Source organism: Microcaecilia unicolor, chromosome 8, assembly GCF_901765095.1.
Source record: "Microcaecilia unicolor chromosome 8, aMicUni1.1, whole genome shotgun sequence".
NCBI classification, from domain to species: Eukaryota; Metazoa; Chordata; class Amphibia; order Gymnophiona; family Siphonopidae; genus Microcaecilia; species Microcaecilia unicolor.
This window is the reverse complement of record NC_044038.1, coordinates 182,176,609-182,199,010: the sequence shown is the minus strand read 5'-3', so window position 1 is coordinate 182,199,010 and position 22,402 is coordinate 182,176,609. Positions and strand designations below refer to the sequence as shown.

Below are 22,402 nucleotides of genomic sequence, written 5' to 3'. Positions count from 1 at the left end.
TCTGCAGTGCCCCCTAGGGTGCCCTATTGCTCTTCTGGGATGTCAGGGGGACCAGCCTACTAAAAATGCTGGCTCCTCCTACATCCCAATAGCTTGGTTTTGTGCGTTTTGCACTTGGACGTTTTACTTTTTTTTTTCAAAACTGTACCAAAAAACAAAACATCCAAATCACAAAACGTTGTTCGGAACAGTATTTTTGAAAACAAAAAATAGACGTCTTTCTTTTTTGAAAATGACCTTCTTTCCTATTCGAATTTTGGATGTTTTTTTTTTTTTTTGCAAAACGTCCAAAGTCGGACATAGACGTCATATCGAAAATGCCCCTCTCTGTTACTATGTCCCTGCATGAATACTGTTAGGCTGATTTGGATTTCCCAAGATAATTATATTACAGATTTTCTTTTGCTAATATTTTACATGCTGTGGTACAGCGTTCAAACAGGATGAGACCCAGAATCCACTGTGATAAGAATTAAGAGCAGCAGTGAGAGAGAGCGCCTGCTGCTGGTCTTCAGATCTGACTCTGATATGGGATATTATTTGATGTGTACAGATCATCTGGTTACATTTTAAGAGAGTAGCACACTTAGAAAAAGTTATAAAGTAAAATGAAACCAGAGACTGGACTGAAGCCTATTTGCATCCAACACTGATGTGGTCCCCTTAAAGTGACTTTGCTGCTCTGTGACCTTCCCATGAGAAGCTCCTCTCTAAAATCACTGTTCTCATTCTTTCCTGTAGAGTGGTGGCGTTAGCGCAGTTGGTGGTCTTGCAGTAAGTTCAATGTTGGGTGTTATTAGGAAGGGTATGGAGTCCAGGTGTGCGGATGTTATAATGCCGTTGTATCGCTCCATGGTGCGACCGCACCTGGAGTATTGTGTTCAGTACTGGTCTCCGTATCTCAAAAAAGATATAGTAGAATTGGAAAAGGTACAGCGAAGGGCGACGAAAATGATAGTGGGGATGGGACGACTTTCCTATGAAGAGAGGCTGAGAAGGCTAGGGCTTTTCAGCTTGGAGAAGAGACGGCTGAGGGGAGATATGATAGAAGTGTATAAAATAATGAGTGGAATGGATCGGGTGGATGTGAAGCGACTGTTCACGCTATCCAAAAATACTAGGACTAGAGGGCATGAGTTGAAGCTACAGTGTGGTAAATTTAAAACGAATCGGAGAAAATTTTTCTTCACCCAACGTGTAATTAGACTCTGGAATTCATTGCCGGAGAACGTGGTACGGGCGGTTAGCTTGACGGAGTTTAAAAAGGGGTTAGATAGATTCCTAAAGGACAAGTCCATAGACCGCTATTAAATGGACTGGAAAAATTCCTCATTTTTAGGTATAACTTGTCTGGAATGTTTTTACGTTTGGGGAGCGTGCCAGGTGCCCTTGACCTGGATTGGCCACTGTCGGTGACAGGATGCTGGGCTAGATGGACCTTTGGTCTTTCCCAGTATGGCACTACTTATGTACTTATGTACTTATATATTTGTTCTTATCAGTGAGTGAAGGGATTTTTGTTGCCTATTTATATATTATTAGAAGAGCAGCAGAAAGAGTGAGAGCCTCTGCTCAGCAGCTATTGCATCCCCCCCCCCCCCCCCCAAGTGCTAACCTTTTCCTAGAAGAATGGGGAATTCTGCATGGGTTTCTCAGTCCATACCCAGCATTTGTTTATGGGCAGGAAGAGCCATCAAACTCATTCATTTTAGGCTATTCCAGTGCCTTAGGGGTCCTTTTACAAAGCTGTGCTGAAAAATGGCTTGCGGTTTTGTAGGAACGGGTTTTGGGTGCGCACCGATCCATTTTTCAGCTCGCCTGTAAAAAATGCGCCTTTTAAAAATTTTTGACAAAAATGTACATGCGGCAAAATGAAAATTTTGGGTCTGAGACCTTACCGCCAGCCATTGACCTAGCGGTAAAGACTGAAATGGTAACCGGATGGTAATGACCTGCGTGTGTCAAATGCCACTTGCGCACATCCATTATATGCATACAAATATAAATATTTTTCAGACACGCATATCAGACGTGTGCCAAAAATGGAATTACTGCAAGAGCCATGCAGTAGTTGGACGGTAACTCAATTTTGGCACACGTTGGGCATACGTAGACACTTCCGTGGCTTAGTAAAAGGGCCCCTAAGTTTGTTTGGAGTGGAGGAGTAGCCTAGTGGTTAGTGCAGTGGAACATGGAATGTTGCTACTATTTGAGATTCTACATGGAATGTTGCTACTATTGGAGATTCTACATGGAATGTTGAGATTCTGTTGCTACTATTTGAGATTCTACATGGAATGTTGCTAGTGGAGGAGTAGCCTAGTGGTTAGTGCAGCAGACTGATCCTGGGGAACTGGGTTCAATTTCCACTGCAGCTCCTCAACCCTCCATTGCCCCAGATACAAATAAATACCAGTATGTACCATGTAAACCACTTTGAATGTAGTTGCAAAAACCACAGAAAGGCCTTTCATTGTTGGATTGGTATAGAAGTATTACAGAAACTGGCTAAATTCTGAACCCAATCTGGTTAAATTTGTAATGCCAGTGATTTTATTCATGTGGATTTAGCCAGGTAGCAGGGTGATGTTTTGAATGGGTAGAATTTAGCTGCTCAAAGCCAGTTTAGGAAGTGATATGTGCTCCTAAATTAACACCTCATTAGCCAGTTAGCACATGCTATTTGCATCCAACACTGATGTGGTCCCTTAAAGTGACTTTGCAGCTCTGTGACCTTCCCATGAGAACCACTTCCTGTGTGCTAACCTTGTGATACGGGCTTAACACCCTAAAAGATATGTCTACCAATGTCACAAAAAACAAAGCAGGACTGGCAGTCACTGGAAGGTGGATGGCCCAAGGAGCTTTTTTTGTGAGAGGGACCTGACATTTTTCTTTTTTAATTCTTGTTTTCAATCTTAAATAATAAATAAAATTGAAAGAAAATAACAACCACAATAAAAACAAAAAAGTGTTGTGCATACCCATGATATACATTTTTTGGGAGAATAATATGTTTAGATATTGACTGAAGTCCATTTGCATCCAACACTGATGTGGTCCCTTAAAGTGACTTTGCTGCTCTGTGACCTTTCCATGAGAAGCACTTCTCTGAAATCACTGTTCTCATTATTTCCTGTAGAGTGGTGTTCTTGATGCTGCTGGTGGTGTTACAGTAAGTCCAAACTTTTATTCCCTGACATTTGTTCTTATCAGTGAACGAAGGGATTTTTTTGTCTGCTCAATGGCTATTGCATCCTCCCCCCCCCCTTCCAAGTGCTAATCTTTAGCTAGGAGAATGGGGAATTCTGAATGGGTTTCTCAGTCCATGCATAGCATTTATTTATGGGTGGGAAGAGCTATCAAACTCATTCATTTTAGGCTATTCCAGTGCCTTAGTTTGTTGGGTTGGCACAGGATTATCACAGAGACCGGCTAAATTCTGAAACCTGGCTATAGAAATAATGAGTAGTAGTAGGTTAGGCCCTTGGAAATGCTGAAGCTACTACTACTACTCATCATTTCTATAGCGCTAATAGACGTACGCAGCACTGTACACCTGAACATGAAGAGACAGTCCCTGCTCGACAGACCATACAATCTAATTAGGACAGACAAACAGGACAAACAAGAGATAAGGGAATATTAAAGTGAGGATGATAAAATAAGGGTTCTGAACAAGTAAATAAGGGTTAGGAGTTAAAAGCAGCATCAAAAGGTGGGCTTTTAGCTAAGATTTGAAGACGGCAAGAGATGGAGCTTGACGTACTGGTTCAGGAAGTCTATTCCAGGCATATAGTGCAGCAAGTTAGCGGTGGAGGAGAAGGGTAAATAAATAAGAGAGATTTACCCAGTGAACGGAGTTCCCGGGAAGGAATGTAGGGAGAGATGAGAGTGGAGAGGTACTGAGGAGCTGCAGAGTGAATGCACTTATAAGTCAATAAGAGGAGTTTGAACTGTATGCGGAAATGGATAGGAAGCCAGTGAAGTGACTTGAGGAGAGGGCAAATATGAGCATAATGACACTGGTGGAATATTTGTCGTGCAGCAGAATTTTGAACAGATTGAAGAGATGGCTAAGTGGGAGACCTGTGAGAAGCAAGTTGCAATAGTCTAAGCGAGAGGTGATAAGAGTGTGGATGAGAGTTCTGGTAGTGTGCTCAGAAAGGAAAGGGCAAATTTTGGTGATATTATAGAGAACGAAATGACAGGTTTTAGCAGTCTGCTGAATATGTGCAGAGAAGGAGAGGGAGGAGTCGAAGATGACCCCAAGGTTACGAGCTGATGAGACAGGAAGGATGAGAGTGTTATCCACAGAAATAGAGAATGGGGGAGGAGGAGAGGTTGGTTTAGGTGGAAAGAGAAGCTCAGTCTTGGTCATGTTTAGTTTCAGATGGCGCTGAGACATCCAGGCAGCAATGTCAGACAGGCAAGCTGATACTTTGGCCTGGATTTTGGCTGAGATTTCTGGTGTGGAGAGGTAGATCTGGGAGTCATCAGCGTAAAGATGATACTGAAAACCATGGGATGAGATTAGAATACCAAGGGAAGAAGTATAGATGGAGAAAAGAAGAGGTCCCAGGACAGATCCCTGAGGTACACCAACTGACAGTGGGTTAGAAGTAGAGGAGGATCCACTAGAGTATACACTAAAGCTACGCTGGGAGAGATAAGAAGAAAACCAGGAAAGAACAGAGCCCTGAAATCCAAGTGAGGATAGTGTATCAAGGAATAAGCTGTGATCAACAGTGTCAAAAGCAGCAGGTAGATCGAGAAGGATGAAGATAGAATAGAGACCTTTGGATCTGGTCAGGAACAGATCATTGGAGACTTTAGCAAGCGCTGTTTCAGTTGAATAAAGGGGGAGAAAGCCAGATTGAAGTGGATCAAGAATAGCTTGAGATGAAAGAAAGTCAAGGCAACGGTGGTGAACAGCATGTTGAAGTATCTTGGAAAGGAAAGGGAGGAGGGAGATGGAAGGACAGGTAGGGTCCAATGGAGGTTTTTTAAGGAGTGGTGTGACTACGGCATGTTTGAAGGCATCAGGAACAGTTGCAGTGGAAAGTGAAAGATTGAGGATATGACAGATAAAAGGGATGACAGTAGGAGAGGTAGTGTTAAGTAGATGGGTGGGAATAGGATCAGAGGAACAGGTAGTTAGCTTCATGAAGGACATCTTGGGAATTCCAGAAGATAAATTTCCTCCTTTTACACAAGCTTATTATCTACCAAGAAAAGCAGTGGAACAACAGCAAAATTCTTTGGATATTTCCGCTATATTGAATACCTCAGATTCAGAATCAGCCACCGCAGCGAGTTCGGTGGCACTGTCCCCTGATAAACAATGGTTATTTTGAATGTTTTATAAAAACAGAGAGAATTTTTTTCTAGGCTTTAAGATTCAATTATTTCCTGATGTATCAAGAGATACTCAACTTAGACATAAACAGTTTTTCTTACTGAAACCTGGAGTGCTGCAAATAGCTGGAACTTTCTTCTTAAGAAATCCATGTAAATGTATTATTAGATATAATGCTGTTAAATATGTTTTCTTTGAATCTTCTCACTTGTCAGCCTTTATAGCAGCTAAAAAAGATTAAGTAAAGCTCTGTATACATTTAATTTCTAGCTCATATTCTTCAGGTATAATATTGCCTTTAATTTTTTTCTTAATTTCTCCTTTTTTCATTAGTCTTGGATCCTAATATAGTGACTTGAGTGTTTATTATATTTTCTTTAAAAATGTTTCTCTATGAGAGGTAATAATTTTATTCTATAACACTTTTCTGTACAAGTGAAATTGCTTGGATTTAATTTGTAAAACTTATAAATAATTTAAAAGAAAAGAACAATCACAATTTTAAAAAAGTCCTGTGTATACCATTGATACACATTTTTTGGGAGAATAATACGTTTAGATTATTGAGATTGTGCACTGCTCTGATGTGGCAGCAGCGGGGACTGTTTTTGCCATGTGCTGAGGCCCTTTTTACTGCAGTGGGTAAACGGGCTGAAAAAAGAAATGGCAATGCAATAAGATTGCATTTTCCACATGGCTATACAGGGGGAGGGGTAGAACTTACCACCACCCACTCATGTGGCAGTAAGGACTCCCGTGCTAACCCAGCGGTAACTGGGCAGCACTCGGCACTGCCTGAATAGCGCTGGGTAACCCCATGTGGAAATATTTTTCAAATATTTATGCTAGCACCAAAAATGCTGTGCACCGAGTGGAACTACCGCCAGCGCCCGCATTGCTACAGTGTTAGTTCCGGATTGCCAGGTTTGGGAACCATTGCGCTAGTCAGTTAATGCTTCCAGACCCACAGTTCATCCATACCCTGTCTCAAGATAGAAAAATTCTTAAAACTTAACTAATGTACAATTTAGTGCATGTAAACAGGGAAAGTAGCACAAAATACTGTAATGCATTTGTGCAATAGCCTGTTCCTGTGAGCTAACCTTGTGTTACGGGCTTAACACCCTAAAAGATATGTCTACCAATGCCAAAAAAAACAACAAAGCAGGACTGGCAGCCACTGGAAGGTGAATGGCACAAGGAGCTTTTTTTGTGAGAGGGACCTGACATTTTGTTTTTTTTTTTTAAATTCTTGTTTTCAATCTTAAATCTATATATATAAAACTCACCCTCAATGTTCTATTTGCACTGACGTCACTGAAGCCAGGTTCGTAAGTTCGAAGCTCTGAAGCCACACAAAATCAGTCTGTGGGCCCGCCCTCGCGTCAAACGTTATGACGTTGAGGGCGGAGCACATTCTCAGCTCCAACATTGTACTGCACTGTAGCTCTCGCACGGAGGCTGCAGGGGGGCCGGCGACAGACGGAGACACAAAGGGACGGAGGGGAGCCTTGCTAGCACCCGTTTCATTGCGATTTGAAATGGGCCTTCATTACTAGTAATAAATAAAATTGACAGAAAATAACAACCACAGACAATATTCTGCCCCTGATCCAAGATGGCCGCACATACCTGAGGAGCGACAGATTCCCTCTTTCTTCTTTTGAGAAATGCCTAAGCGCCGTGGTAAAGCAGCGGTTTGAGCCTCCCCGCTGCCTGTTTCCCCTATTGTGGGTCCAATGGATCGCCATGTGAGGAGTCTGGGGGCTGGAGGAGAAGTCGGGAGCAGACCCAGTGGAGACATAGGCTTGAGAGAGGAGGCGGTAGCATCTCCTGGGCTTGAGACGACGCTGAGTTCCGATGATAGAGCTCCTACCCCGCAACCACAAGGTTCGAGTTCTCCCCTCTCTGAGTCAATGGTGCCTTCTTTGAGAAATATGCAAGGCACCATTTTGAGTGAGGCTCACTTACTTTGGGGGGGGGGGGGAGATTGGAGAAGACGTACTAGAAGCTCACTCCTGGGAAAGCAAACTTGTTTTGAGTGAGACGAGGGATCGAAGTGCTCATGAGCTTGAAACGAAAAGTGATACTTCTCAATCTACGCTGGTATCTTTTCCTGATTTTTTAAGTAAGAAGCCTACTGAGGTAACTTTAGACTCTATATGGTCTTTAATTTCTGATCAGGGCCGTGCTAACACGGTAAGCGAGGTAAGCATGGCAGGGGGGCGCTTCCCTCTGGGGGGCGCCGCCGCACCATGCTCACCTCGCTCGCCCTCCCGCAACATCCCTTTTCTTTTCAAGGATGACGTCAGAAGAAGGCAGAACACAGCGAAGGGAAGGCTAGACGTCGGGAGCGCCACCTCCTTCCCTGACGCTGCGCTGTTGGAACCGCCACGGAGGTAAATTTAAAAAGAAAAAAAAGAAAAGGGATGTTGGGGGGAGAGAAGAGGGCGGGCAGTTGAACAATGGGAGCGGGAGGGTAGGGGAGAAACGAGAGCATGGATGTGAAGGGGGGGGAAAGGAGGGCGGGCCAGGCTGGGACATGGGAGAGAGAGGAGCATGGATGCGAGGGGGGGTCATGGAAGGGAGAGAGGGGAATTGCTGGATAGGGATTAATGGAGGGGGCAGGGGACAGAGGAGCATGGATGGGCATGGATTGGGAGGGCAGGGCTCAGGGAGAGAGGGAAATTGCTGGATAGGGATGAATGGGGGGGCAGGGGACAGAGGGCATGGATTGGGAGGGCAGGGCTCAGGGAGAGAGGGGAATTGCTGGATAGGGATGAATGGAGGGGACAGATGGGCATGGATGGATATGGATTGCAGGGCAGGGCTCAGGGAGAGAGGGGAATTGCTGGATAGGGATGAATGGAGGGGGCAGGGGACAGAGGAGCATGGATGGGCATGGATTGGGAGGGCAGGGCTCAGGGAGAGAGGGGAATTGCTGGAAAGGGATGAATGGAGGGGGCAGGGGACAGAGGAGCACAGATGGGCATGGATTGGGAGGGCAGGGCTCAGGGAGAGAGGAGAAATTGCTGGACATAGAGGGGAGGGAAGACAGATGAAGGAGATGAAATGAGGGAAAAGGAAGAGAGGAGAAAAACTGCACATGGATGAAGAAAATAGGCAGAAGCTGAGGACCAGAAATGAAGAAGAAAGGAGGAAAGGAAAGAAATAAATGGAAACGGAGTTAAGAGGACAGATAGCAGCAGAATCAGATACTGGGCCAGCATGATCAGAAAAAGAAAGTCACCAGACAACAAAGTTAGAAAAAAAATCATTTTATTTTCATTTTAGTGTTTGGAATATGTCCACTTTGAGAATTTACATCTGCTATCTTATTTTGCAATGTATAGCAATTTGTTTCTAAGAATATTGCTGACAATTCCTGTCAGTGTGGCAAGTGGTGAGCGATCATTTTCACGGGGGGGGGGGGGGGGGGGGGCGCCAACTGATAGGCTGCAGGGGGGCGCCAGAGACCCTAGGCACAGCCCTGTTTCTGATCTAGGTAAGACTTTTCTTTCACAAACTGCTGTTCTCATGTAGAACAGAGAGTGGGAACAGTTGAAACAGAGATGAAGGAATTGCACACTTGAATGGATCAAATTGACAAAGACTTTACTAATATTCAAAATGTACAGATTTCATAAGTTAAGGAATTGTCTAATTTGAGAAATAAGTCTGAAAGGGAAAGGGAAAGTGAAATGGGACTTGATATACCGCCTTTTTGTGTTTTTTGCAACTACATTCAAAGCGGTTTACATAGTATATTCAGGTACTTATTTGTACCAGAGGCAATGGAGGGTTAAGTGACTTACCCAGAGTCACAAGGAGCTGCAGTGAGAATTGAACTCAGTTCCCCAGGATCAAAGTCCACTGCACTAAAGCAATAATCTTCGCTTTTTAAACTTTCCGACTCCGTTCCTTTTCTCTTGCTGCACCATATGCCTGGAATAGACTTCCTGAGCCGGTACGTCAAGCTCCATCTCTGGCCGTCTTTAAATCTAAGCTAAAAGCCCACCTTTTTGATGCTGCTTTTAACTCCTAACCCTTATTCACTTGTTCAGAACCCTTATTTTATCATCCTCACTTTAATATTCCCTTATCTCTTGTTTGTCCTGTTTGTCTGTCCTAATTCGTTTGTACGCTCTGTCGAGCAGGGACTGTATCTTCATGTTCAGCTGTACAGCGCTGCGTATGTCTATTAGCGCTATACAAATGATGAGTAGTAGTAGTAGTAGTAATTATGGTTAGGCCCTTGGAAATGCTGAAGCTACTACTATTTTACATGCTGTGGTACAGCGTTCAAACAGGATGAGACCCAGAATCCACTGTGATGAGAATTAAGAGCAGCAGTGGGAGAGAGCGCCTGCTGCTGGTCCTCAGAACCAACTCTGATATGGGATATTATTTGATGTGTAAATCAGATCATCTGGTTACATTTTAACAGTGCTTACACTTAGAAAAGATTATAAAGTAAAATGAAACCAGAGACTGGACTGAAACCTATTTGCATCCAACACTGATGTGGTCCCCTTAAAGCGACTTTGCTGCTCTGTGACCTTCCCATGAGAAGCTCCTCTCTAAAATCACTGTTCTCATTCTTTCTTGTAGGGTGGTATTCTTGATGGTGCTCTTGGTGCTGTGGGTGGTGTTACAGTAAGTCCAAACATTTATTCCCTGACATTTTATCCTTGGTGCAAAGTATATCTTTGTGTTGTCTAAGTAAAAAAAAGATCCTCTTTGTAACCACTGTTTCTGTTCTTTTCTGTAGGGTGGCCTGTCTGTATTGGGCTAAATACTGGTAAATCATTTTTCATGTTTTTACTTATATTAGCAGTTCATAATCAGAGCAAATGCTAGTATGCTGAAATAATCTTCACATGAGATTAACCCCTTGAGCTCGCCCACAAACTTGGTGGAATCTTTGTTTACATTTCTGAGTGTCAAACTTGAGCCACATTCCTCCTCCACCCCCTCCTCACTCTTCACTTCCTCCCTTTGCCACAGGCGAAGGAAGGGGTTGATGTGGGATGGTACCACTACTATCCTGATTTTGGAAGAGAGCTGCTGCCAAGTGGCCCCAAGAATGATTCCAATGAAGGTCATGGGATGGCTCCCAAATTTTGATGCTGCCTAGGAAAGCAAAATTGATATTTCATATTTATTTGATATTCTCCTAAATCAAAAATATCTAAGCAGTTTACAATTAAAATGATATAAAAGAAAAGTACAGAAGATAGAATAAAACATGAGGTGATTAGGTTACAATGGCAATATTAACAGCTTAATACAATAAAATGAATAATGATAGTAATAAGACACATTAGGAGCAGAGGTAACAGAGAGAGACAAGACAAAGCTGAAATTCCTAGTACACTTAAGATAGAAATGATGATGAGAAGGAATAAACATGTGCTGATTTGCCCTAAAAGCTTAGATAGAAAGTTCCTACACCAAGTACCTATGCATATTTAAACAAAGCCTCAGCCACCCCAAGGGAAGCCTCAATTGGCTAATTACAAAAACCTCAATAGGGATATTATCATCTGCTCCTGCACCAAAACCAGCAGTGGAAAAATAAGTCCAAACTGAAAGGGAAAAAAAGCTGATAGGACAATTGAATATAACAAACAGGTGAAACTCTCTATGTACAGTCTTCTAAACATGAAAAATTCAATTTAATAGGAATATGTGTCCCCAGACAAAAACATATATGCAAAGGGAAAGAGTGTGAACTGCTATACAATACCAGTGTTACTTAACTTGCAATGTCCTAGTACCACTCCAATCACTGGAACAAAGTAAAAAAGCTTCACGCTCCAAAACCAAATGTCCACTCTGTCCACAAATCCTTGACAAATTATCCCTTTGCTTCAGGAAACCTGCTTCAGGAGGGGGGAACAGCTTATACTCAAAACGCCTCGGGGTAGTTGAGGCTTCATTTAATTAAATATGCATATGCTCTATTTGTAGCTACTTGGTGTAGCAACTCTCTATCTCAGCTGAATATAATAGAGGCTATAAAAGGGCTACAAGGCAGTAACGTTAATAGTTAGGGCAGGTGAGGCAATAGGATTTCTACTACCCTGAAAAGAATTGCATGTTCCCTTTAAATTATTAATTACATTGGCCTCATATCTGCTCAGACTGTTTTACACAGTCTGAGCACTAACGAGCTCCATAATCAGAAGGACCCACTGGGATACAAGAAATGTATTAGCATCTCACCAAAGGCAGTACAGGCAATTAGGCATTTATATCTGGAACATGGTGAAACAGTGCTCCACGACACACAGCAGGTGCAGTCTGTCTTCTCTCTTCTGCCTTCTCCACCGATACCCTAGCAGACTGCCTTTTTATACATTTCTTGTACCATTCATTCCTATGGACCCCCACTTTCTCACCAGCAGTCTTTGCCCATTATCGGTTGATAACAATGACTTCACATGTTTCCAAGCTCAAAGTATCAAAAAATGATGTGACATGCTTCCAAGTAATTAATGACTTCACATTACGTTCCCTCCAGCCCCCCTGGATGTTCTTGCCCTACTTGCACCTGACCCACTACTATCTTCCACTATCAAAACATCTTTGCTCATGACTTCTTGCTAGTGCCATTTCAGCTGTTATTTACAGAGCAGATTCCCCGTCCCTCTATCTGCTCTCAATTACCTAATTTCAGCATTTGCTGCAGTGAAATATATCTGTGTCAGAGGTGATCTTTGATTCTTAGAGGCCTAGCTCTTAGCCTGAGCCCTTGGCCTGTATTTCACTGAAAGCAAGTGACAGCATATTTCTACACAGCCTTTAGATCAAATCAGCATAAGTTTATTTGGATTTACATCAGAATTTGCTCTCCAATTAGCTTTTTGCTTTAACGATGAGAAGGAATAACCAGTGGTCAGCAATCAAAAGCAACCTCCAAATCCTAGCAAACATAAACTCTAAGACCAACCACTAGGTGTCATCATTCTATCTGTCCTCTCCACCAACTGTAAATGTGCCTCTACAGACTAAGCCAGCCCAGGAAGCAATGTCATGGAATGTAACTAGAAATTTAAGTGATAATATTCAGCCACTGACAGTGAGTTTTTCTTTACATGCTTGCTGCGGCCAGCTAAACTAAACCTAGGCATTCAGTGCTGGCCCCTATCCAGGTACCAGCACTAAATATCTAGGTGTGGGGCATCCCCAAGGGACTATTAGTAACTAGGTCTCATTGCATAAAATGGGACCTGTATTAAAATAGCAGAGTTAGTGGTAACATAATACATCTTAACGGTAGCCCACGTTGATAACTTCCCCACTTAGTATAAAGAGTTTTAGTGTCTGGTAACCAGAGCTGATATTGTGATGTCATAATACCACATTCCGCCAATAAGAGCCAACCTCATCAGTGATGCCACAATGGCTTGATTGTGCTATACTTGGCTCACTTCTGATATTGTGATGTCATAATGCCACATTCCACCAATAACAGCCAGCCTCATCAGTGATGTCACACTGGCTTGATTGTCCTATACTTGGTTCACATGTATTCCATATAGAAGTGGTTTCAGTTTTTAGAGACATAAAAGGGAATTTTTGATATGGCATCTAAATATGACTTTGGTTGTTTTGCTGAAAATGTCCAAATATCCAGTAGTGAAAATGACCACTTTCAAACCAGAAAAATGTATATCTTTTTTCTTTGAAAATGACCTTTTCCTAGACATGGTTGTGCTTGGTCCAAGTGAAAAACGCGGAAAATCAAGCCTTTGGGATATAGGTGGAGCCAGCTTTCCTAGTAAACTGGCCACACAGGCATACCAGCAGAGCAGTGGGACACCCTAGAGGGCAATGCAAGGAACTTCACATAAAAGGTCCCAGGTATACATCTCACCCCCTTATATTAGTTGGTGAACCCTTTCAAACCCACGAAAAACCTACTGTGCCCAGCTATACACCACTACAGCAGCCCTTATGGCTGCAGATGTCACCTATATATGGGTATAGTAAGTTTTTGGGGGGGCTGACACTTTCCACCACAAGTGTAATAATTAGAGTGGATTATAGGTCTGGGTCACCTTCACTACAGTTCACTGCACTGACCACTAGGCTATTCCAGGAACCTGCTTGCTGCTCTAATAGGACTGGCCAAAACATCTGAAGCTGTCATAGAAGCTGGTATGTACTGCTTCATTTACATCTTAGCGGGGTGGGAGAGAGTTAGTGACCACTGAAGAAGTAAGGGGGTGTCATTCCTTTATTCCTCCAGTGGTCATCTGGTCATTTAGGGCACTTTTTTATGGCTTATTCGTTAATAAAACAGGTCTAGACCAAAATGATTAACTTTTAGCCCTGGTCATTTTTGTTTTGTTCCAATATGGCAGAAAAATGTCCAAGTGTTAGGAACACTCAGATCCCAACCATAACACGCCCCTGACATGTTCCCCCCCCCCTTGTGATTTGAATGTACTTCTGATGGACTTCATAGCAGGGGCGTAGGCAGACCTCGCTGGGATGGGGGGCCAGAGCCCGAGGTGAGGGGGCACTGTTTAGCCGCCACCCCCCCAGCTGCCGCTACTTTGGACCCCCCTGCCAATGACCCTCTTGAACCCCCCTCCTGCCACCAACCCTACCCCGCCATCACCGCCCGCCCCACCGCCGCCGTATCAGGTACCTTGTTTGCTGGCGGGGGTCCCCAAACCCCGCCAGCCGAAGTCTTCTTCAGTGCCGGAGTAGACTCCGGCGTCTTCATTCAACGAAGTTCGTTGTGTGATCAGCTGTTTCTGATGCCTTATGTAGCCCCGTCCAGGACGTAAGGTGTCAGAAACAGCTGATCACACAGCTAACTTTGTTGAACGAAGGCGCCGGAGTCTACTCCAGCGCTGAAGAAGACTCTTCGGCTGGCGGAGTTTGGGGACCCCCGCCAGCGAACAAGGTACCTGATGCGGTGGGGTGGGCGGGCGGCGATGGCGGGGGAGGGTTGGTGGCGGGAGGGGGGTTCAAGAGGGTCATCGGCAGGGGGGCCAGGGCCAAATCTACGGGGGCCCAAGCCACCCAGGCCCCATGTAGCTACACCACTGCTTCATAGAAAACCATCTATGTTTCGAAAATACCAATTTGGACTTTTTTGTGAGAAAAACATCCAAATGCAGATTTATGCCACTTTTTAGACATTTTTCTTTTTTGAAAATGAGCCCCATAGTAACATAGAGGGGCATTTAAAAAAAAACCCCTCTAAATCAGAATTTGGACACCCCATGCATTACATCTAAAAAAAACCCCGTCTATCTCACAGCTATTTTCAAACAGGAAAAACGTCAGGATTAAGGGGGGAAGTTATTAATGTGAGCTACCATTAAGATGTGATATTTTATGTTAACCCAGTTATTGATAACTAGGTTTCATTGCATTTAATGGGACCCTGTGCTAAAATAGCTTAAGTTAGTAGTAAAATAACATGTCTTAAAGGTCGACCATGTTGATATCGTCCCCCTTTGATGTTGCTGACAATGGCCTTGTTTAGAAGGATTTTTCATATTTCTCTTCTGGGGATCACCTGTTATTTACTGGTCACATTCTCTCTTTCAGGGTATCCCCAGCCCAGTCTTCTTGTCAGTTAGAGGAATCCATAAAAAGAGGATCCCACATTGTTTCTGCGTGTTTAATGCTAAGGATATTTCATATCTGCTACACCCTGTCCACCATAGATGTCACATGATCATTTATTTGCTGCTTTAATAAAGTGAAACATTGGAAATTCCTGGCTCCTTTTCGTCATTTCTTGGTCACAGAGGGAGTCTTTTTTGCATGCACTAAATGCTAGAGATGCCCATAGGAACATATGGGTGTCTCTAGTGTTTAACGCATGCTAAAAACACTAGTGCACCTTTGTAAAAGGACCCCGAGTGAATATGGGTTATAAATGTATAATGATTTATGAGCATTTACTCTTTGGCTCTGGTTCCTATGATAATAAAGAAAAGAATAAATTCTTCCGATTCTTCTTTTCACTTTATGTGAGGGAGAGCAATGTTTTATGAAGAAACTCCCCCAGAGAACAGTGTTACAGGATATAGGAAAGATATCATTTAAATAAACAAAAAGTGTATTTGAATAATTAAATGTATTTTCCCTTTTGTATGATATAAAAAGCAAAACACACAGATATCTAATCTATCAATCTATGAAATAACAAAGATTGATTTACATTATTAAAATGCATCCTTTACCCTTTATTTATGGTTTTATTGATATTCAATATCATAATAATACTGAAAGTGTAACAAAGTATTGCAAATTCGTTACGGATATCAACATTTCCTCAAAATGGTCATGAAAACCTTACAGAATAAACTATATATAAAGAAAACCTCACTGGGGTAATAATATGGAACAAAGATAACAGAAAAATATCTGACATATAATTCCCAAAGATAGCACAGGGTTCTACAATGAAAAGCTGTATTTATACCCTTTTATCTGCCCTTCCCTTCATTTTTTTGTACCCAGCAAATAACATCATAATTTTACCATCACTAATATATACAACTGAATTCCACTTTCAAATTATTGTCAAGAGGGGGAAAAGACAAATCTCTACATTACAAATAAGCAATCAATAATCAATATGAGAAACAAAATACAATGAAAAGGAATCAGAATGATGTGACCTATCAAAAGCAACTACTTAAATGTAGCCCACAGCAAGACAAACTTCAAGAAATGGAAAAGAAAAATCAGAGAAATATGATTTCCTATGAGCACAGTGTCCCTAATAAAAGGAAACAATGGGGCCCTTTTACTAAGCTAAGTAGGTGCCTTGGTGAGCCCAATATATGCCAAATTGAAGTTACTGCCCAGTTACCTCATGGCCCTTGCTGTAATTTCAATTACTACTACTACTACTACTACTACTTGACATTTCTAAAGCACTACTAGGGTTACGCAGCGCTGTACAATTTAACATAGAAGGACAGTCCCTGCTCAAAGGAGCTTACAATCTAAAGGACAAATGTACAGTCAGTCAAATAGGGGCAGTCTAGATTTCCTGAAAGGTATAAAGGTTAGGTGCCGAAAGCAACATTGAAGAGGTGGGCTTTGAGCAAGGATTTGAAGATGGGTAGGGAGGGGGCTTGGCATAAGGGCTCAGGAAGTTTATTCCAAGCATAGGGTGAGGCGAGGCAGAATGAGCGGAGCCTGGAGTTGGCGGTGGTAGAGAAGGGTACTGAGAGGAGGGATTTGTCCTGTGAGCGGAGGTTATGGGCGGGAACGTAAGGGGAAATGAGGGTAGAGAGGTAATGAGGGGCTGCAGACTGAGTGCATTTGTAGGTAAGAAGGAGAAGCTTGAACTGTATGCGGTATCTGATTGGAAGCCAGTGAAGTGACCTGAGAAGAGGGGTGATATGAGTATATCGGTTCAGGCGGAATATAAGACGTGCAGCAGAGTTCTGAACAGATTGAAGGGGGGATAGATGGCTAAGTGGGAGGCCAGTAAGGAGTAGGTTGCAGTAGTCAAGGCGAGAGGTAATGAGAGCGTGGACGAGAGTACGGGTGGTGTGCTCAGAGAGGAAAGGGCGAATTTTGCTGATGTTAAAGAGAAAGAAGCGACAGGTCTTGGCTATCTGCTGGATATGCACAGAGATGGAGAGGGAGGAGTTGAAGATGACTCCGAGGTTGCGGGCAGATGAAATGGGGAGGATGAGGGTGCCATCAACTGAGATAGAGATTGGAGGAAGAGGAGAAGTGAGTTTTGGTGGAAAGACAATAAGCTCGGTCTTGGACATGTTCAGTTTCAGGTGGCGGTTGGATATCCATGCAGCAATGTCGGATAAGCAGGCCAATACCTTGGCCTAGGTCTCCGCGGTGATGTCTGGTGTGGAGAGATATACCTGGGTGTCATCAGCATAAAGATGATACTGGAAACCATGAGATGAGATCAGTGAGCCCAGGGAAGAGGTGTAGATTGAAAAAAGAAGGGTTCCAAGGACAGATCCCTGGGGAACTCCAATAGAGAGCGGGATGGGGGTGGAGGAAGATCCATGAGAGTGTACTCTGAAGGTGCGGTGGGAGAGATAGGAGGAGAACCAGGAGAGGACAGAACCCTGGAACCCAAATGAGGACAGTGTGGCAAGAAGTAAATCATGATTGACAGTATCAAAAGCAGCAGATAGATCAAGGAGGATGAGGATGGAGTAGTGGCCTCTGGATTTGGCAAGAAACAGGTCATTACAGACTTTAGAGAGTGCCGTTTCTGTCGAGTGTAGAGGGCAAAAACCGGATTGAAGCGGATCGAGGATGGCATGAGAGGAGAGAAAATCAAGGCAGTGGCTGTGAACAGCACGCTCAAGTATTTTGGAGAGGAAGGGTAGGAGGGAGATGGGGTGGTAGTTGGAGGGACTGGTGGGGTCAAGTGTTGTTTTTTTGAGGAGAGGTGTGACTACGGCGTGCTTGAAGGTGTCAGGGACAGTTGCAGTGGAGAGAGAGAGGTTGAGGATGTGACAGATGGAGGGGGTGACAGTATGAGAGATGGTGTTAAGTTAGTTGGTGGGGATGGGATCATAGGAACAAGTGGTGCATTTCGAGTAGGAAAGAAGGCGGGCGGTTTCCTCCTCGGTGATATGAGGAAAGGAGGAGAAAGAGGCCTGGGTTGGTTGGTTGAGGGAGAGGGTTGAAGGGTGAAGAGGAAGAGGTGCCTTGGTAGTGAACTCAAGGTTGATCTTTTGCACCTTGTCGCGAAAGTAGTCAGCCAGTGATTGAGGTGAGAGTGATGGGGGGTGGGAGCGGAGGGCACTTTGAGGAGGGAGTTAAGGGTGGCGAAGAGACGACGAGGGTTGGCGCTGAGAGAATTGGTCAATTGGGTGTAATAGTCCTGTTTGGCGTGCATTCGCTATGCACATCTAAAATATATTTTTTATTTTCTCGTGCATGGCAGCTACGTGCGTCAAGTGGCATTTGATGCACATAGATGCAAAAAAACAGAAGAAAACAATCTTCGCAAAAAATACCAATGAGCAAAACAGCGAAATGACCAAAAAAATAAAAATAATAGTAAAAAATAATGAAAATAATAAAATAATAAATAAATAAATAATAAATAAATAGACAAAACCTCAAAAAATAATAAAAAAATAATAAAAAAGGGGAAGGAAAAAAGAAAAATTATAAACAAAGTAAAATAATAAAACGAAAAACTTTGAAAAATATATTAAAGATGACACTTCTGATTAAAAACTGCAAAATATTTATTGGCAATAAAAATGATATCAAAATTGGTAGAAAAGGACTTGACACAGCTGTGTTTTGGCCGTATAGGCCTGTGTCAGGAGTCTGCTAAAATTAGCTTGACTGGATATAGATTAGAGTTGCTCTGACAAGCGTCTCGCGTCTATAGAAATTTTAGCAGCACGCGATCCTAAAGGAGACAACCGGAGAGTTGTTCACTCAGACGGTTCAAAAACTGTTCAGTTATCAAACTTACTACATACCAATACGAAAATCATCTGTTGTATCAATAGAAAATGAGACTCTATATGGTGAGAAGACTCCTGATGCAGGCCTATCTGGCCAAAACACAGCTGTGTCGAGTCCTTTTCTACCAATTTTGATATCATTTTTAATGCCAATAAATATTTTGCAGTTTTTAATCAGAAGTGTCGTCTTTAAGATATTTTTCAAAGTTTTTCGTTTTATACTCATACTACCCTCTCCTCAGGTCGCGTCACTGGCTCCCTATCCGTTTTCGCATCCTGTTTAAACTTCTTCTACTAACCTATAAATGTACTCACTCTGCTGCTCCCCAGTATCTCTCCACACTCGTCCTTCCCTACACCCCTTCCCATGCACTCTGTTCCATGGATAAATCCTTCTTATCTGTTCCCTTCTCCACTACTGCCAACTCCAGACTTTGCTCCTTCTGTCTCGCTGCACCCTATGCCTGGAATAGACTTCCTGAGCCCCTACGTCTTGCCCCATCCTTGACCATCTTTAAATCTAGATTGAAAGCCCACCTCTCTAACATTGCTTTTGACTTGTAACCACTTGTAATCACTCGCCTCCAACTACCCTCTTCTCCTCTTTCCTCTACACTTTAATTGATTTGCTTGCTTTATTTTTGTCTATTAGATTGTAAGCTCTTTGAGCAGGGACTGTCTTTCTTCTATGTTTGTGCAGCACTGCGTACGCTTTGTAGCGCTATAAAAATGCTAAATAGTAGTAGTAGTAATTATTTTTTTAACTTTAATTTTAATCTTTATTGAATTTTCAAAATTTACAAGATACACTTATAAATGGAAATGCAGCAGTAATACTTTACAAGGGTTGCTATGCCACTACAATCAAAATGATCTTAAAACAAAGAAAATGTTATTTAGCATACCCTAACAAAGTTAACTATGAAACTTAATCTGCTTTCTTAGACCACAACAATATTGGAGAGGGAGAGTAATGCAATAAAAGGAGATAAAACTAAAAGAAATTCAGTAACGAGGTAAATGGCCTGGCTCGATCCCCCATCATTTTCACATCCTTAATACATTCTACACATTACTTGGACAGCTTTTCAGCATCTATTAACATTTTCAGCTGGTCTGGTTCAAAAAAAGATGTATTTGTTCCCTAGATATTTGATACAGCATTTACAAGGGTAAGCTAACAAAAATGTAGCCCCCATAGTTTTAACCTCCTCTCTATATACAAGAAAAGCTCTCCTACGATCCTGAGTAGTTTTAATCACGTCTGGAAAAATCCAGATTTTTTGACCATGAAAAAGTTTAGATGCGTTCTTAAAATAAAGTCTTAGTAACGCTTTTAAATCCTGCTCAAAGACAAAGGATATCAATAATGTCCTTCGAGTAGTTATTTCTGAAATAGATTCTTCCAAAAACGCAGATAGATCCTGCAGATTTATTTCTGGACCTTGATTATTATCGATTGGATTTGCCTTGGAGAATTTGTCAGGCAAATAGTAAACTCTAATGATAGGTGGTATTGCAGAGTGAGGGTAAGCCAAAACTTCCATTAAGTACTTTTTCAAGAAATCCATTGGAGAGATTCCAATTGAAAAGGGGAAATTCAATAACCTCAAATTTAGTCTTCTGTTATAATTTTCTAAATGTTCAAATTTTAAGGAAGTTTTCATTTTATCTTTTATCAAAGTATCTGTAACAGATTTTAACGATGTTATTTCAGTTTTTTAATTGAGTTGTTCAGTCTTAACAGTTTCCAAGGCTAATGTTAAAGAATCAAACTTATTTACCAGCAATGCTGTATCCTGGGAGGTTTTTGTGACCGCAGTTGTTAATTGCTGAATAGCTGCCCAAATAGAATGTAGAGTCACCTCGTGGGGAACCGTTGGTTCTATGATCACACCATCTGCGTCCTGGGAAGAGCTCTTCCGTCTAAGGCCCTCTGGTTACCAACTTCCGGTTCCATCGAGTCCTCTTGGCTCATCCGAAGGGCTGCAGAGCAAAGCGGCAGATTAAGTTCTGGCGGGGACAATGATGTCTCCGTCCCAAGTGGAAGCGCCGCTCCTCCGACGAATCCAACAGCGGGATCCCTCTCGCCAGTATCAACAGGGGTGCTCGTGGCGAACTGCAGGAGCGTTCACTGACCCGGGGGCAGTGATTGGGCCGACGGTAGAACACCCTTCACTGCCCCATTCCTCTTTGTGTGCGGCATATTGAAAAAAGGTATTACAGAAAAAAGAGATCAGCTTAAGCATCCACAGAGCCTCAAGCACAAGCCGCCATCTTGACTCCTCCCAATTTGATTGTAGTAGTAATTATTTTACTTTGTTTATAATTTTTCTTTTTTCCTTCCCCTTTTTTATAATTATTTTTTAGAGGTTTTGTCCATTTATTTATTCTTATTTATTTATTATTTTCATTATTTTTTTACTATTATTTTTATTTTTTTTTTGTAATTTTCACTGTTTTGCTCATTTGATGCACATAGACCATTACTGCCCGGTTACCACATGAGACCATAACACTAGCTCAATGGCTTGCAGTAAGGTCTGAGACCCAAAATGGATGTGTGACAATTTTCATTTTCGTGAAAAAAAAGGCATTTTACTAAGGTGCGGTGAAAAATGGACTGCAGAAGTGTAGCTGTGTGTTTTGGGCATGCGCAGGATTATTTTTTAGTGCACCTTAGTAAAAGGACCTCAATGAATAATATCCATTATCTACTCCACTGCCTCCCCATGCCCCATTACATTACAATGTTGAAATATTCTGAAAAAGAGTATCTATAGCTCCCAAAACTATGATCTTTTGTCGTGTAGTTCATGCATTAACTTTTCCCGAATGAAAATGTCCATGACTTTTGCGTCCATTCAATTGTCACTTCCAAGATCTTGCAAAATTAGAGCACAGAAAGAAGTAAACATAGCATCAATTTTATCTGGCCTTTTGTAGCTAGATCAGATGTATATCCCAACTGTAAAATGGCAATCTTCAGAGGAATTACCACTTTAATGATGCCCCTGACTCTTTTTCTAATTACGTCCCAAAAGTGCCTCCACATATGAAGAAAACCTCACCACCAAACTAATGATATGATGTGATCCCACCTGCTAATCATCATGGGAAAGATATACAACTGCATAAGAAGATGGGTTTACGAATAACCTAAGGGGGTCTTTTACTAAGCCCCGGTAGCGTTTTTAGTGCAAGCTAATGATTAGCTCATGCTAAACGCTAGAGACGCCCATATATTCCTATGGGTGTCTCTAGCATTTAACATGTGCTAATCATTAGCGCTCGCACAATACATTACCACAGCTTAGTAAAAGACCCCCTAACTGCATAAATGTAGAGCATTTCACAGAATATCACTAAATCTCAGCCAAAAGACTCTCTATTGTGTACCTATTACCATTTCTCATTTTGATCAATATTTATGGTCTGGAGCATGTAATGTGCCCCCCCCCCCCCCCTCCCATCTCTGTATATGTGTGATATCAAGTGCCTTGGAAAAGAGGATGCCAACACAACTTGTTGAAAATGGCAATGGGGATCTTGTTACTGCATTACATAGTTCAGATTTGTATGACTG

At 42.3% G+C, this 22,402-nt stretch overlaps 1 protein-coding gene across 2 annotated transcripts in view; it reads left to right on the top strand.

Moving 5' to 3' along the window:
- LOC115476716 (aspartate, glycine, lysine and serine-rich protein-like) overlaps positions 1–15,106 on the top strand; it is a 52,116-nt gene extending 37,010 nt beyond the window's left edge. The window contains exons 9-13 of one of the 2 annotated variants that reach the window (XM_030213259.1): positions 742–774; positions 3,143–3,175; positions 9,971–10,015; positions 10,131–10,160; positions 14,936–15,106. In XM_030213259.1, coding sequence (XP_030069119.1) covers positions 742–774; positions 3,143–3,175; positions 9,971–10,015; positions 10,131–10,154 — 135 coding nt within the window. In that variant the 3' untranslated portion in view covers positions 10,155–10,160; positions 14,936–15,106. The remainder of the gene's footprint in view (positions 1–741; positions 775–3,142; positions 3,176–9,970; positions 10,016–10,130; positions 10,161–14,935) is intronic. The other variant, XM_030213260.1, reaches the window with a different exon arrangement.
- The last annotated feature ends 7,296 nt before the right edge of the window (positions 15,107–22,402 follow it).